This window comes from Strix uralensis, chromosome 3 (assembly GCF_047716275.1).
Source record: "Strix uralensis isolate ZFMK-TIS-50842 chromosome 3, bStrUra1, whole genome shotgun sequence".
NCBI lineage: Eukaryota > Metazoa > Chordata > Aves > Strigiformes > Strigidae > Strix > Strix uralensis.
Window position 1 is genome coordinate 134,926,850 of NC_133974.1, and position 18,145 is coordinate 134,944,994.

An 18,145-nucleotide genomic window follows, 5' to 3' on the forward strand; every position below is an offset into this window, starting at 1 on the left:
CCCACCACACTTCTCACAGATACAGCACCATGTCTTCTTACTTAGTCTCAGTGATTATACTCATGGGCACACCATCTTTGACTAAGCTTTGATAAAATTCTGCAGACTTGCTTAAGTCAGTTTCTTGCCATTAAAGCAGGCAATGTTTTTATTTTAACAAACATACATAAATCTGAAGGATTTAAATGCTTTTAAGACAAGATTTGGACAGTGTTTCAGGTTTAGATTTTAGAAATCAATTAATCAATTTTTAAAAATTTGTTATAAAGATCTAAATGGCAACTCGATTCACTTTCTGCTAATGGAATTTTTTACTACTTTTGCCAACTAAGACGGCAGTGAAGCCCTCTATTGACTGTCTTTCAGCCCATATAGCTGCAGTTACAGTGCCTGGTTCTACTTCTCTGCTCTCATCTATACATTCCGTACCCTGTAGCATTTAGGAGATGGTAGAAATAATGGCATCAAGGTAGAATCACTCCATAGCATGTCTAATGAGAATTCACTTTCAAAAAGCCTTTCCTTGATTGAACTTCCATCAGGATCAAAATCTCTTCTTAGGCAGCCTGCAGAAGGGTAGCTAGGGGCTTTCTGCAGAAAATGTGCTTGAGGAAAACACCTTTATGAATACATTACAGCTCTGTAATCTAAATTATAATTCTCAAGTAATAATTTTCCACAGAAGATAACTACAGTCAATTAAAAGTAGCTAAAGTCTGTTTTGCATTGAGTGTGGGCACATCCCAGGCAGCAGTAAGAATAAAAAAAATGGCTTCTAATGTGGTCTCGCAAACGTGTTGGACAAAGCTCCCTCCCTGAAGCACTTCACAAAGAACAAAGGAGGCTGAACATGCATGTTCCGTGTGTGACCACTGTGCTCTGTGTCACCCTTCATGTATGTTATTCTGAGCTTTATCAGGAACAGACTGCCTGCAAGACTGGTATTAGCCAGAAGGATCTAACCCACAGGTGCAGGCTTATTTCTCCACCATTTTTAGAAAGTATTTCTAAATTGATCAAAACTGCTGTAAATGGTCATAAGGTATTGCTATTGTTTTCTAGAAATGAATGCTAAACATTATGACATTATGATTCTGGCCACAAAAAACTACACAAAGCCAGAAGTACAGAGCAAAGGGACTACCAGTTGGGGGTCTGAAAACTTTTTTGAGGCCTAAATTCCATGAGTTGACACTACAGTAAGGCAGACTGATGGAACAGTGTTCATCTGAGGCTGCTGGCAGTTTACTTGCTGGATGAGCCTAGATATTGCAAACCTATGCGTTTCACCAGTGTTAGAATCATCAGCTCACCTGGTCTAAGTAAGAAGAAAAAACAAACCGAACGAGCTTGTTATTAGATCACAGGCCAAAATATCCATAATTGAGAAGAAAAATTTTATCCTTCTTAGTAGCCTCTTGACTATTCCAATGGTAAATTTAATATGAAAATTAGGTCTAAAAACATATGCTAAGAAGCAGGGGAAATTAACATTAACCATTACAAAGCTGGCTGCCAAACGTCTATACAGCCTGCTTCAAACCAGCAAACAGACTGCTACCCTCTGAATCCCAACGGACGTGTGGAGCTTCCAGAAGACTAAGATCTGGATAAAGAGTGCGTTATGACCTATGGAGATTGTAAGTGCTCTGAGAGTCTAATCATACAGTGATGACTAAGCTTATAGAAAGCACGATTAGATTCAACAAATATGATGGCCAAGAATTTAACAACATTCTCTCTGTTAAATGTGCCAAGTGCTACCATTCCAAACCTAATGGAGTGTTCAGATGCTCAGCATCTTTGAATATCAGGTTCCAGAAATCTCCATTATTTAAATTAAATGCAAATAATTAATTAAGTTAAAGACTGTCTAACTTAATTCTGCTATCTTCTTGCATTTAATCAGTTTTTACTTATCTTCTTGTCTTTGCATGGTAGGGAGCCGCAACTATAAGCATCCCTCTTTATACTATGAAACATAGAAAACTCCTCAGGCTACATCATTGTCAGAGAAAAAAAGGGAATACAGATCTCAGATGTCAATACAGTCATTAAGTAAAAAAAAAAAAAATCAGCAGTACACAAAGGCATTTATGCTTCAAATTAAACTGTGTCATAAACCATTATCTAGATGTGTGAAAAACCATTAAAGTAATAGCTCATTACCTTTGTATCCTTGTTCAGTCTCCCTGAGATCAATTTTAGTAATTGGTTTGAAATCAGTGTCCCATAACCGAATGCAACCATCTCTCCCTCCAGTGGCAAAACCTTCCTCACAAGCATACATACTAAAAATTCCAGCCTGTTAACCAATAGTATAACAAGTTTTAAAGTTCTTTACAATCAATTTAAAGACACAAAGCAAATCTTTTTGAACAGACTCTTATTAAAGGCTACAAACTGCTAGGCAGTCAAATGTTGTCCATCCAGAAAGCAAACCAGCAAACACAGGGGGATACTTTTATTTCAAGTGCTCCCACTTCAGTGATTGGCGTAGAAATTTTTGTACAAATAGCAGTGATATAGCCTATTTGCAGAACTTCAAATTTGGTTTAGCTAATATTATTACAAGGACTATTAAATAAGTAATGGAACACTTAAAATAAATAGTTACCCAGAATAAACAAAAACAAGCAAACAAGCAATACAAATATTCTTACAGGTGCGGAGATGACTGAGACATTCTTTCATGAATTCAGTTCAGACATCATTTGGAATCTGACAGGAACTGAAAGAGTGTCAATTCATTCTCTTCGTTGAAAGACAAGTTTCTGTTACAGTTTGAATTTCTTCTTCATTTTTGAAAATGCCTCATTATTGATGACTGTGCTGTCCTACATTGGAATATCTCATGGAATGCCTGCTGATTCAGTATTTTATTAGGAAAACCTCTCAGTTAAGAGACAAGTTGAACTGCATCGAAATTAATACAATGAAGAGAAGACCTCTGTTTTCAAAGTGGCCTTGTTCAATGTCTTAATAAATGAGTATTTCTAATAATTAATTACATAGAGATTAGAAATTGGGCAAAAGAATGCATATTAGCCATGGCAAACCCCATAATTTATAAGGATGAAATGGAACACATTATATAGAAAGAGATTGTATCTAGTCATTCTAATGAATCTAAAAAAAATTTCTGCAAATATACTACAAAGGTTTATTGTTTGCCAAAGATATTCCCATGTTATCGGAGTTGCACATAACCACAACCCGGCCACGACACAGTAGTTCTGCAGGTAAGATGTCCCACTGACCAGGCTGAATGCTTTCATAAATTAAGGATTGCTTCTACAAATAACGATTCCTCTCCTGCACACTTAGATCTAATTTGAAGAGCTACTATGAATCTTGATGCACTGCCAACATGACTAATTGTGGCAGGTCAGAAAAAACTGTTCGGTTTGCAGTGTTCTTTCTAGAAAGGTTCTAGAAGAAAACTATAGATTTCATATCACTCTTGTTTCCTTTTATCCAACAAACCCATGCTAGAATGCCATTAGCCACAATCACATTCAAAACAGGAGTAGTTCTCAAAAGCATTTGAAACAAGACATGAAGACCCTACTGTGCCTTTACTGCAGCAACAACAGAGATGTAAATTTATTATATTAGAGTGGTCAAACATCTAACATGATTCCATACATTCTCCTTTCTCTCTGTAATTATAACTGCTCCAAATTAGGGGTTGTTGTTAGGAAGCCAGTTGGAGTAAACTGCCTTTGGAATATGGTGGGAATGCAATTCACAGATTAAACATGTTTACTCCACATTGAAGCTTTCATGAAAAATTAATCTTCAGGGTTGGAAATTTTACTGCTAAAATTCTGCTTAAAATAAGATCATTTGGTTACCAACTATTTTTAAGTGAAATGAACATAACTGAAGCTACTCAATCTGTGAAACTTTAGATTTACAAACTTCACTTTAGTCTGCTTGGTTAAACCAACGCTATGAAGATCAGCAGTTCTGTCAATACCAGTTCAACATGTTGACAACATGTAAACAAAGTATAAGATTAAAGTTCTTAATTGATGAATAGTCTTAGACATTCTTCTGACCTGAAACAGAAGAAAATCTTTGGAGATAAGCCTTCAAGAAGCTTTCCAATTCAATGAACAGTTCATTTCAGAAACCGACATTAAAAACACAACTTACACTATGTGCTCCTTGAATTGTGCGGACTAAGTTTAGCCCTTTCCAAACATAGATGTCACCATTTAAAGCACCAGAGTACGTGATATCTTCTTTTGCACATGCTAAACAAAGGATAGTTTGGAGATCTCCTGTTTTACCAAATATTCCTCTCTTTGCTGTCAGTGCATTTCCACACAATGTCCAAAACTGTGAAATGCAAATATAAATGTTATTATTAAAAATGGTGTTATTAAGTATAAATGTTCCACATTAGTGTGCAGATCTCAGAGGTACATCCTTACAGAAGAGTGTCTGGACAGACACCGAAGTGACTCCTGTGAAGCCAGAAGGCCCATTACTGCAGGAACTGCCTGCTTACCAAGGAAGCCCTCACGCACATGCAGGAAGTCTAAGAACAAAACAAAATGATCAAACTGTCTGAGAAAGAGAGGCACAGTTCCAATTCACTATTGCTACACTACCCCTTTGCATTATCTCACATCTTTCATCACATTTGGGCTGGGTGATGTCTGTCAATACAAATGCACACCTTTTAAAGCCAAGAACGCCCCATTTCTCTTGTCTGCAAAACCTAAAATACAGCTACGGTTTTGAAGTAATAAAATACTTTATCTTAAAGAACTTATATGCCTGGAGTAGACATTTCTGCCCTTTTCCAGTGCACTGAAAGAGATACATCCTTCAGATATAGCTATATTTACTGAGAAACCATCTGTTGGATGGAGACTGCAAACACTTGTATGTGAAACAGCTCTTTCTGACTACGAGACTAAGAGGTTGTCTACGTGTGGCATGGTGACCTTCTTGACTTCTGCACAGACACAGCAACGGTCTGCAAAAAAGAATGTAAGACTGACTGGGGAAGAGGAAAAAAAAGAGTCGAGAGGACACAAAGTTTGTCTTAGAAAGGCGTCTTTAGTGGTGGGCTAGAAATCTCGTTTCTTTTTTCTTTTTGAATCAAAGTGCTTTATTTTTTTGTACATAAATATCATTTTATAAAGCAGAGAGCGTAGTTTGTGCACTCAGCTCCCCCTCAAGGATCAGACCTTCCAGAGAAGGCAGAGTAAAGAGATTTTCAATGAGATGTGTAGGAGAAGTGCTGAAATATCCAGGCCTGCCAGCACTAGGATGTAGCAAGTCTCAAATGGACTTGCTAGCTCAGGCCTTTACTAGTGGAGGCATCTATGCTCTGTGATCCCCTGCACACTGGAGAGATACTTTCAGAGACTGGACAGGAATATTGAAGTGTCTGACACGATGCATGTCTACCTCATTCCACTTCATATACCTACACCTTTTCGTGGCTATAAGCTGTATTTTAAGGTCTTTCTCTTTGTACTTGCTCCTATAAAACTGAATTCCAGAAAATCCTTGGATCAAGGATTTTTATTTCAGATCCTTCTCTATTTCTAATTCACCTACATTTTCCCTTTGCCTCTTAAAATAAGCCAATTTATGAGAAGGCAGGGGGAATACCTCCCCCAGGGCTTTCATCCTGGGAGTAAAGCATGTACTCTTCTCACTTCTGGTTGGCTGTAGAAGGGCAAGAGAGCAGGTAGCACTGTTAGGAAATGGATGGAGGGAGGATCCTGAGCTCAGTGTGAGATCCCTTAGCCCCTAGGCTTTACCATAGCTCCTAATATCTGCTCAGCCAAATGAGCCAATAGAACCAAAATGCTAAAGGAATAAATGGCACTATTCCCAAGTATTAGTCCCAATATTCACAGTGATACAAGCACTCTAGAGCTGTTCTTTTCCTTCATTGCAAGTTAAAGTAGTTATCACATTCCCGCAGCCTTATAATGAAGGACTGTTGTTTGAGCATCACTGGAGGGGAATAGCTAATGATTTTCCCTCCACACCTCTTTTTTTTTTTTTTTTTGGCATGCCTCTATCTAGATGTATTTACTTTGCCTGATATTATGCATGTTCAGGGTAATTATGGCCATTTTAAACATAATACAGGTGCCAAATTAAAACAGGTTTTGGAAAACAGCTTGCAGAATACAACAGATGGTATCAGTGCTGCCAAAACCACCCACAGTTTGAAGGCAGTGGTGGTTTTAAGGGCACAAGCTTCTCAGTAACCAGAACTAGACATATTAACTGGTTTCCTAAACTTCTAGTTAAAGCTCTTCCCACCCCAGTCATGTGAAATAATTGCCATCTGTTAGGAATGCTTTTGATGATACAGAAGAAAAATAGAAACCTGCAGGAAATATTGGCAAACAGAAGGATTTCTTTCCAAGCTTTTCACAGGCACAAGAATGTGTTATCCTAAACTTAAAGTATATATCTAGGTTCGTATTTACATCACCTCCAGAAAAGGTGAATTAAAGGGAGAAAATAGTGGGACCCTGGAGTTTTCATCTGTTCATCTCTGCAGGTCTTGCATACCTTCTCTGTGGTACTCCTACAAATGCTGGGAGCATGACAGGACAAACTGCAGTTCATCCAGTTCACACTTATAACTTAGTTCCTCCTGTACCCGTTCAGAGACCCTTTGCGATGCTTGATCAGAGAAATCACTAAAGGCTGAGACAGTTTAGAGACAATTTAGGTGGAACGGAGAGGGCAGAGAGCCCCAAAATTACAAGTATATAATGATGAAAATGACACCAAATGATCTTCCCACCTTGCTTGTTAAGCAGATCTGCACCTCAGTCCCTGTCGAATGTCTAAATTGGCTTCAGATAAAAAGTTGTGCTAAAATGTTCACCAAGAGAAAAATATAAGCTGTCTTATATTTAAAGCCCTCATCATATAACAGGACGTATTTCTTTCGTGACATTTAATTACTTTTTAACAAGTAAACAATAAAATCTATTTACCTTTATGTGTTTTACTCCACAGCTGACGATTCTATTTGGTTGATATTGATCCCAGGAAATATCGAATATCTGTTAAGAAATACAGTAAGCTGATATTTTAAATTATACAGTAATTGCATCTAGGCTCAGGTTGCTTTTACCAATTTTTAGGCATCATTTCTGTTGCAACATACTACTAAAAGTGAAAGAACGCTGTGTAGGTAAATCTGGAAATCTCTGTAAACAAAGATTAAGGCAAATATGCAGGTTTCCTCACGCAGTTCTGTCAACACACCTCATTCCTGCCTTCACACTACCAATCTATTCCAGCTTGTTATTGATGCTATTGAATAAACAATATCTCAAATAAAATGGGACTTATGGTCTAAGCTAATGTTCCTCAAGCTTAGGAATGAAAGATTGGTGCATTTATTATTTTCATTATTTTAGGTAAAAGGTACAGTGTCTATTCAATCTGATTACCAAAAGACCCCAGTGACAAAATGGGTAAATATCATTCATCTGACCTAATCTACAGAGTTAAAACTGAATTCTTCATTTTGATTAATGTTACATTTATAACAGTATGCATCAAAAAATGAAGTATCAGATCCTATATACTTTACCAGAACAAATTTGCAGTGTATTCTATGACTATGGGATTATGCCAACTGACAAATGCCATATAAAGTTTAGAAACAGCAAGTTCGTATTTTGGCCCAGATTTTCAACAGTATACCATTTTTAGACTTTTTATCTTTGGCATTCAGCCTTTCAATGTCCAAGCTGAAAACCAATGAGGTTAACACAATCATCAGTTACTTTAGGAAATGTGTGTCTGTAGAGAAAGACAATGGGATTTTTTGCTGCTTTTAGCTCTTCAGTTGTTAAGTATAAATCACAAGAGAATTTCAATCAACTTACAGGAACATATTACACATAATTAATTTTATACATGAGGAAGCACTGCCTCCCTACAAAATATATGTCGTCTTTATAAACATCAGGATTTGCAGTAGTTCCAAACAGTATTTTATTTAAATGTTGTTTGAACACACAAGATATTTCACTTTTGGAAATGCTTAATGACTCCTGCACACTAAGTCATCAGAATTTGTGGCCTAGTTAGATATGCATTCTTTCCCACTGCCTCTTCAGTGCAAAATCTCCTTTTTCTGGTTGTGAAAGTCTACTGGGACCAAGATCTTAGCACTTCTTGCCTGTCCTGGAGTCTTCTGCTAATTCAGAACCTGATCTTGTACCTACTGAGGTCAGTAGCAAAACTTCCGCTGATGTAACTGGGAAGTGAATCAGTTCTGAAAGAGAAATTCGAATAAGGACTAAGATTCTGTTGTGTTGTGAACATTGTAATTAAAAATGAACTACCAGATCTATTCAGGTGACACGTAAGATGCAGATAGACTGTATGTACACGGAAACTGTAAAGAAGGGTTTAGTCTGCTGCTTTGCACATATAAGTGCTCCATCATGTGTAGTAAAACATTATAGTACCTCAATACTATAACATTCTAACATGTTATAATATCATAATATGGCTAAGAGAATGTGTTCTATATTTATTTTAACATATACATCCTTGTGCTCATATATGTTGGGGAGGCATTTTGCTAAACCTGTTCAAACATTTCCTAAACCTGAATAATATTCTAAACTCAAGCCTGTTCAGTTCTCATATTTATTGAAGTTATGATCTTTTACTTGCAGTTAATAGATATAGAAGGAATACTTATCCTAATTGTGTTTCTACAGGTAACTGTCTTAAGCAAAACTAAAATGGAGATAATTAAACTTTCCCTCAGGATAAACTGTCTCCTTGCCGTACTCAGAAAGAACATGATCTTTGTCCACTGAGCTAGCATTTCGCATCTCATATAAAGAGCTATAAATCATCCTAAACAAGGTGCAGTTACAAAGTATATCCTCCCTGGGCTCACTAGACAGCTCAAGAATCCATCGTGTGCCTCATTCAGTAACACACTGCTTTGTGCTCTGTCTGGCAGAACGAGAAGAAATAAACACTTTGTTCAGTATTTTAAAAGCCAGGTAGAACGATCAAAACTATCTTCGCATTAGCCTAATATAAACAAAAATTATGTTTAAAACACTTTTGCAACTGCCAGACAAAATTCGGTAAATCCTTCATACAATTACCCTGTCTGAATGGCCGGTAGCTGTTGCCAGTAGTTTTCCTCTCTTCCAGTCCCAAATACACACAGTATTTTTGGCATCCAGTCCCACCGAAGCTAAATGCTAAGGAAAAACAATAGTAATCCAGTCAATAGAAAATCAACTCAAAAATCACTTTACTGTAATTCAGATTATCACGTGTACAAATTGATATTCCCGTATGTGACTTGTATTTGGACTACAGTGCAAAGGCACCATCAGGATATTCACACTTACTCACTCGCTGGAGAAACCACTGACACGTCTAATCTTTTCTAAACAGGCAGGCTGTGAATTTGAGGTTACCAATATCTCAAGTACAATTCTTATCATGAAGTATTTGAGGTGCTTGTTTCAGGTGCACACCATCCTAGCATTTTGATTTATTAATCTGATAATGAAAGTGAATAGGAAAGAAAAACTCTCACTATTTCCAAATACAATTTTGGTCATTCTGCTCATTTTGTTGAGCTTTAGAATCAGAATTGGATATATTTTTAATAATTGCCTTTTACATAGTTTAACATATCAAATTACCACTTAAAACATCTAAAATTATTAATCACCAATAACTAAAATTGTTAATTAAAATGATTAACCACCAATTAAAATAACTAATAATTTTAATTTTTTCAATCTCAATAATTCAAGAAAGAAAAAAACAAAATAAAATGGGAGGGAACATCTGGAGGGGAAAAGGTAGATGGCATACATCTGCAACATATCCAGAAGATCAGCAGTTGCTGTGGAGGTTGTAGGTTCACCTCCCTTCCAACCACTGCGCTAAGTACACCCAACTGTAGGTGATTGCTGTCAGAGTTTCTTATGAGGTGAGAGACCTTTGACTGCAGACCAGAGATGGCAGGAGTGGGTGTCCTGATCTGGACCAGTGCGAAGACTATGCTGGTGCCAAATGTACTGCAACTGGATGGGGATATATAATGGATGGGGTGGGGATATATAATGGATGTGTAATGCTATGTCCAACATAGATTGGTAAAAGGAATGTGCCTGAGTAACTCGCATCATGGGAAGATGAGAGACTGTTTTCATCAGAAACCATCTTATAGCTCAGTAACGTGACTTCTTAAGAACAGCCTTATCTGTTACGTCCATACTGCCCACCCCTTGTTCTTCTCATTGTCCCAATAACTTCTTATCAGAAGGAATTAACAGTCCAACTGAAGCCCCTAAGCATTTTGCTCTGTTAGAGGAAAGTCTGCACTTCAAGAACATGCAATAAATAAAACCTTTCTTTTTGCCTCAGAGACAAAGGTCAGTAGATGAACCATCTGGTCCAAATGGAGATATGTTTCAGCAAGGACATAGACCAGATCTCTTCCTTAAAGATTTGTTTCAGGAAGATGATTTGCAAACTGAATCTCTTCAGTGGAATTTCCTTCAACTCAACGACCACTAATTTCTGGCTCAAATTTTCAATAAGCAAATTGTTTAAAGTCTGGAGATCTCTATGATAATAGAAAAGGACTGAGCCAGCAAAGAAAACAAATGCAGCTACCAGACATTCCTCTAAAATGCTGTATTAAAAAAAATACTAATTGCAGTAAGACTATCAACTACTGCACAACTGAGAGAAAAAAAATCATTATTCACAAAGAAACAGAAGGCTCCAGTTTTCATTCTGGTGCAAAATAATTTGAAGTACTCCGTGCCTTTTCATGCCACTTATAAAAACGGTGTACATCCTCCTCGAGAGAGCCACTGGCATAAGCCTCTGGTTGGAATGCAGTAGGCACACATGCACCCTTCACTGTCTTAATAGTTACAGTCCCTTTGTTTTAGAGCAGTGAAATATCTCTTTTTAAACTGGTTTCACGGGAGTTAACAACATGCATTATTGCACTGCGCATCACTTCTCTGTCTTGGGTTTTATTTCACTCTCTTTTTGTTATCTTACTTTTCATTACTATTACTATTGTATTTTATTTCAATTATTAAACTGTTCTTATCTCAACGCACGAGTTTTACTTTTTTTCTTCCTTTCCGATTCTCCTCCCCATCCCACAAGGGGCGGGGGGAGAAGCGAGCAAGTGCCTGCGTGGTGCTTAGTTGTCAGTTGGGGTTAAACCACGACAACTCTCCATATGAGAGGCTTTGAAATGGGCTTCTATTGCTAGATGTGATAGAAAAAATTTGGAGTTCTATCTCAGATGTGTATTGAATATCTGCACTTAACCTAGGACAACATGCTTGATTATTAGGCATATGGTAATGAAGGAAAAAGAAAATCAAATGTAAGAAAGAATCTCCTCCCAGTTACCAAGATAAAAATATTCTGAGAAAGGACTTTTATTGTAGAAAAAATAAGTTTCATTTGCCCTTGAGCAATCTACAAACCCAGGGGTTTGGATGTACTGATCAAAACACACAAGATATTTTTCAGGGAAGCTTCACCAATTCCAACTTTTTCTCACCTCTTTTATACTCTTCTCTTCACCATGGAAACCATGGCAGTACTTACAGTATCTTAGATTCATGATGTGAACCTCATCAGACCTGAACTATAACTATCCCTCAGGAAATTACTGCTAGTGGGGTAGATGGACAGTGAAAGTACTAGGGGAAATTAAGAAATATTTAATATTTTCTTTTAACATAGGTCTACTGAGGAAGGTCTCCTGCTAGCAGAAAAGTGATAAATGCTGAATTTCCTTTTTGGTTGAAACACTTACACTTTTAGTCCTCCTTCTGGAAGAGAATTTGACAGAATTCTGTTTGGAGAATTCAAAGAACTACCAGAAGAAAATATCTGCCAAGTCATTTATGCACATAATTAAACAATTATTTTTAAATCTGCACAAATTTAGAAGATCTGGCTAAAGAAGCCTACTGCTGTCTATATGCCAAATTTAGAAATGTATGTATGTATGTATGTATTATGGCAGTGCCCTCCTCACTCCATTTAAAAAAAAAAATCTTTAGAAAGCACACAAAAAGGGTTTATTTAAAATAGAACAGAAATTGAACTGTATAGTACTGGTGAAATGCTTCAATACAAAAGACATCAGCTTTGTAGGTAATTCTGTGAAGGGCAGATGTTAGTACTTCTAAGGAGAAACTGCAGTTAATTCCTGATTCAACAAAACACATTTTTAATTATAGGCAAACTGAGAACTCTTCATTAAACATTTGAACAAAGTGCAGCTTCCCTCCCACCAAATGTCATTTCCTGGTCACACAGAAAAAGCCCAAACTAAAATATGTATTTTTAAATTGCAACAGTTCTGCAAGATATTCAGCTCCCATCAGCACTTTTAAACTACAGTATTAATTACAGGTAATGTACAAAATAGGAAATTTAATCAAAATATATTTGTCTCCAAATTTAGAACTGTTCTGAAGGTACATAACATAAAGGAAGCATAGAAGCTGTCCCCTGATTTAGGCTGCATATTGATCTTCTCCATATGTTACAAAAGATAACAAATGCTGTTCACTCTCCATTACCCAGTTTGTGGCAAGTTATGCCAGGGAAGCATGACAGAGACAACCAAGCTGTCTCCAGGCAGTGTCAGCTCAAGTCCAGCAGGGAATAATATTTCAGAACTAACTCACTGGAAGGCCTGAAGCAGACACCCCAGAGTTTGTGGTACAAGAAGAGCTAATTAACTCGGCTAAAATACAGATGTGCTGTGTCACTATTTCGAGACCCATGCTAAATTCACACACCAGAGCTGTGCAGCAGTCAACACAGCAGCGACCCTCGAACCAGCAGCCAAGCTGACTTTATGGGGATCCAGCTCAGGTAGAGAAGCAGAATTATCTGGGCTTTTCCTCAGCCTACTTTTATTAGAAAGTCGACAGCTGACAGAGCAGAGAAAAGAATACCTGTTTCATTGCATCGATTCCTCAAGTGATTGTTGGATTTATTTCTGGTTTGGGGCTAAAATACAAATCTTTCTTGGATATTAATAGACCTTCAATATAAAAGAATGTAAAGTAGGCATTAGAAGGAAAGGTGCAAGCAATGTATGCAAAGTCTGTTCTGTCCTATCACAAAGATGCCAGCTCCCTTGGGTGTGCTGACTGAATAAACTGCAACTGCTAGCAGCTCTGAATTCCAAGCACTCAAGCCTTTCCACCATGCCCTTTAATTTTGGCTCAGCACAGCAGCTTCTTCTGCAAAACCAGAAAGAGCAGCAAAAAGCCAAGATACATTATCCATATTTATGTTCTCCAGCACGGGTCTTTCTCCAGATATAAAAGCGTTCTGTGTAAATTTTTATTTCCAGAATAAACTGCAACTTCTCCAGCACTTCCAGAACAGAACGTTACTGTTCTGCAAGGTCAACACAGCAGCCAGTTCAGTTTTTAATTACAGCAAGGCACCCAGCTGGGTTTTCAGAAGAGACTCCACATTTAACTCATATTTATTGGGCTCTTTGGTGTGTCTATTCCCATTAGGTGCATAAATCAGTTTGAAAAAAAAAGTACTTATCCACCAGTATTATGAAGTTAAAATTTAATAACTGATATTTCTGAATTAACAATATCTTAAAAAATATTACAGCATTAGAAATTTTGTTCTGTTGATTTGAGGGTTTTCTCATTCTTCCAGAATTCCCAGGAACACCTTTTTCTTTAATTAGAATTGGCACAGGAGATTTCAGAGGAAATTGCTTTACTTCAAGAAAACTGGAAGAAGATCGTTGAAAACTAGGCTTAAAATAGAAAGTTAGTTCCAATTTTTAACGGGGAAATATAATCCATAGTGCTGTTTAGTAATTCAAGTTACCTGATGCTTCTTAAACATGTTAAAGGCAATCGCTCATGTTGTGTCCCTCATGTCAGACTAATCTTTAAACTGAAGATACACAAGATAATGCAGAATTAAAAGTACTTTCGCTTCACCCGACTGTTTTATGCGTTGTATGGCCAGTTCTGATCTCAAAAAGAGTAATAAAAGCACTGTGTAGTCAGTGCAAGAGTAGTTGTGCGTATGATAGGAAAGCACTTCTCAACAGACAGCTAACCATCTAGTACACGATCCTAAGAAAACCATCTAAAGGCAGTTCTGCCCTATGGGGATGCAATTCTGAGGTACACAAGCAAATACAAACCCAATAACCATCTGTGCAGGAATCCAGCTATCAGCTAATCTATGCACTCCTAAAAGCACTTTAGTAAAGCATGACCCCAGTGTTACACCAGAAAAGTCATCTGGATATCAATAATGACAAAATTGCATGGATATGTATGAACTCATGAACGTGAAATATTTCTCAGGTTTGTGCAAATTGTAGGTTTTCGTCCTGCTTCATTTACAACTGTATGCTTTTATTAGTTTGCTTTGGGGGGTGGGGGGGGGAATAAATCATTGTGCTTAGCTGTGAATAGCCCACCATTTACTTACATTTTAAATTTTGTCTCAAGATCTCATATAATCTGATCACATTGTACAAAGCCACAGACTCTGTGTCCTAACCTCGTTACTCAATTAAATTGACTGTGCACCCCAGCCAACGAGACTCTCCTAGCAGTACGATTACTGGAGCTCCTCTGCCAAAAAAGCTGCAGGATTGTGGGGACTTTGCCAGGAACTGATCTCTTTGAACAGCAGGTGACAAGTATGTGGTGAAGCTATTATGTTTGAGCCACAGAGGGACATTTCTTCCATGGATATTTGTCCAACACCCAATGCCTCTACTCGATTTGCATGATAGGTTGTCATTTTTATCTCAAAAACATCTTTGAAAGAGCTGTATTTGCAGTCCTGGCATTAAAAATTTAATTGTAATAGGAGTTTCAGTACTACAGCCACACAGCTACCTAAACAAAAAATGCTTTAATGGGCAGGATCAGAAACCAAACTAAATTCAAAACACAGAGAGAGAAGATATACAAACCTGGCCATCTGAATCAAAAGCTAAGCAGGCAACTCCATGTGTATGTGCATCCTTAAGAACAGACACAGTCTGTACCCGGTAGGAGTCCCAGATGCAAATGAAAGGGTCCTTCCCAACCTGCCCTGTAGCTACTAAAGTTTTATCCGGGTGAACTGCAAGGCTGAAATAGAACACAGTTGAAGTTATAATACACTTTCTGAATCAGTAAAATGGTATAAAACGTAAAAATTAAAAAATAATTTTTTTTTATTTCTCAAAAACTTCAGCTCCTTTTGATTTATTGGAACAATCATATCTACTGTCTTCAAAACTCAGTCTATCCCATTATTTACTTAAAATGTTTTACTGAGACCAACATAGCTAGTGCAGAATACAATTTATCATGTAATAATATTTTAACTACAAAATTTAAGGAAAACATAACCAGAGAATTTTTTAATACTTTTGATTGATAAGCTGAATGAACACACAGACTTTTACTCTTTCATAGCTTTATAAAGTCAGTGGATGATTTTCTACAATTTATTCCTCTTTTACACATAATGTCAAATATTCTGAAATATGGACCAGTGAGTGAATAATGGATATTTTTCACTATAAAAAATACATGCAAGAAATCCTCTCATCTTTACATGTTTAAAGATAGCAACCTCAGAAGAGACAGAGAAATAAATTCTGTCTCTTATATCTGAAGAACAATGACGTATGTATTTTAAGATCTACTTTTAGTTACTGCTGCCTAAGGAGAGGTAGAATTTACTGTGTATTTATTAGTGTACCTCATTTTCTCTAACAGCCCATTAGAAACAGTACTTTGCAGAAAAACAGTCACATCAAGCTGTATTTCTACTACTTAAATCCAAGAAAGGTGCCAATGTTTCAAAACACTTCCTGGTTTTCGGTGATTAACTCCACCACCCTTCAGAGGACTTGCTTTGACCAACTCTTTCTTAAACACTTATTAAACATATTAAACACTCAAATTTTTTATTCTCTGTAGTATTTGTAGAGAGATATGTTACTGCAAGCTGCACTCTAATGCAGGCTCTGTTAGCAGAATCAAACTGTATTTCTGTTCACAATGCTTAAGATATGGAAATCTGCACCAGGCAGCCCGCAGTATCCTTATCTCTCACCCCTGCCTAAGTGTGAACACTAATATTTACTTCCATTTTGTTGTGTTGGGAGCATTTTTTCTTAGATGTCAAAGATTTTCTGGAACCAAGCAGTAGCATCATTTAAAAAAAAAAAAATATTTTCCTCATCACAGATAACAGATTTTCATTGTAGCACAAAAGACAAAAGGCCATCACTGAGCAAACTTCACCCCGTGGTAACAAGAGGAATGCAGGCTATCAGGAGTGACACACTACCAGAAGCTGCTCTTTGCAATTATTCTTAGCTCTTGCCAAGCTACCCTTCAGCCTTTGAGGTCTTCTCTTTGACAAAAAACAAAGGATCTAGTTTGAAAATCTAGCTTGAGGATACCAATAATAAAAAAACCCTTCCTAAAGTAATATGAGTACAAAGACAGTTTTACACTGTTATCCAGGAGACAAATTTGAACAATGTTCGAGTATGTGAGCTACAGACAGATTAAGGAAAAATATCCTATTAATAACCTGACATCCAACAGATGGCTTCAGAAAGCTGAGTATCCTTCTATCCCAGGAGTGGATAATACTAATTATTAAGAAGAAATCACAAAAAAAAACTTAAGGAAGTTTCACAAACCTATGTATTCATTTTCTTCATGTTAAAGAACAATTCATGTAAAACCAACAATTTTAGCACAATGCCCAGTAAAACTGTTTTATCTGCTCCAGCAATTGCTCATTGCTCCTTTCCTTCATAGGCCTGGGTTCTACATTATACTGTGTGTCAACTAGTTCACCTCAATTCTAAACCTATAAGGGGAATAAAGGATGACTCCACCATACTTAAGCTTTTATACCTATAATTAAGTTAGAATACTTTTCTTCAATGATAAAAACCAGATGGAAAAGATTAATTAGGCTAATCCATCTCACTGCTAGAACAGAACTGCAGCTTAATTACATCTACCACTGCTCTGTACAGTTTGGTTTTCACATACTAGAACTTCCTATTCTACATTTTGTATTTCCATTCCTGGATATAAGGTTAAGAACAAGAACACATTTCCCACAACATAAATACGTCTGTACTGAACATCTCTGTTATTTGTTTTATCCTTTTTGACGCATGAAGTCAACTAGTGGGGGAACTAAAATTAGGAAGTAATATACATTTTGGCACCTAAATAAGTACTCTAATTTCTGAGAACCGCTAAGGACATTCATCTCCTGCTCACAGCCTTTACAATGCACTCCAACTGCCTACGTTCAGTCTGGCTGTTAGGTAACCAAGCGTTTATTTTTGTCAGACGGAACAGTGGGTTACAGAGCAAGGAAATGGGAGCCCAATTTCATGAACAAATCTTGGTAATTGTTTGATACTTGTATATATGATTTACATGTTTGCTGTGATTTAAAATATAAAAATTGTATGCACAACTATCCAATACCTCTGGTGTATGGGTCACTTCCTGTCTTCAGGTTGTAAGGTTTCCTGCTGGCACAGGCTCTGTGCCTTTCTCTGCCTTTTAAAATGAATATAAACCTCATTGCTTGTGTTTTGAACTGTTAGGTACATTTCTTCAACCTTTCAATGTGAACATCCTATTCGATATCTAAATCCCTTTTAACGACACCACATCACTATCGGCACCACTGGAAAATACCGAAATACTGTGATAATCAGTGTAACACAAAAATATGATTAGAAGAGATTATGCATTCAAACAACAGCGATCGATGGTCTAGAACAGTATTATTTGGGAACTACTTCCCATTCCTTCCAACAGGAAGAACATCTAGAAACACTCAAGTCTTTATTACACAACCAGAGGATTCTCCGCAGGTCTCAGGCAACAGGGCTGCAGGTGCCACCCGAGCTGCACTAGTGCACGTCAGAGCTGCGCGACTGAAGCGAGCGGCTGGACCGCTGAAGACAGCATCTCTGAGCAAGTCACTTGCTTCACTCCCACACTTCCTACCACACACCTTGACCTCCCTCAGCCCGTAGTCCCTTGCTCTGCTC

At 37.3% G+C, this 18,145-nt stretch overlaps 1 protein-coding gene across 3 annotated transcripts in view; it reads right to left on the bottom strand.

Moving 5' to 3' along the window:
* EML6 (EMAP like 6) overlaps positions 1-18,145 on the bottom strand; it is a 119,174-nt gene that overhangs the window by 65,256 nt on the left and 35,773 nt on the right. For all 3 annotated transcript variants that reach the window (XM_074864519.1, XM_074864518.1, XM_074864517.1), the window contains exons 2-6: positions 15,026-15,185; positions 9,144-9,242; positions 6,993-7,061; positions 4,162-4,347; positions 2,170-2,305 (exon numbers count right to left, since the gene is read on the bottom strand). In XM_074864519.1, coding sequence (XP_074720620.1) covers positions 2,170-2,305; positions 4,162-4,347; positions 6,993-7,061; positions 9,144-9,242; positions 15,026-15,185 — 650 coding nt within the window. The remainder of the gene's footprint in view (positions 1-2,169; positions 2,306-4,161; positions 4,348-6,992; positions 7,062-9,143; positions 9,243-15,025; positions 15,186-18,145) is intronic.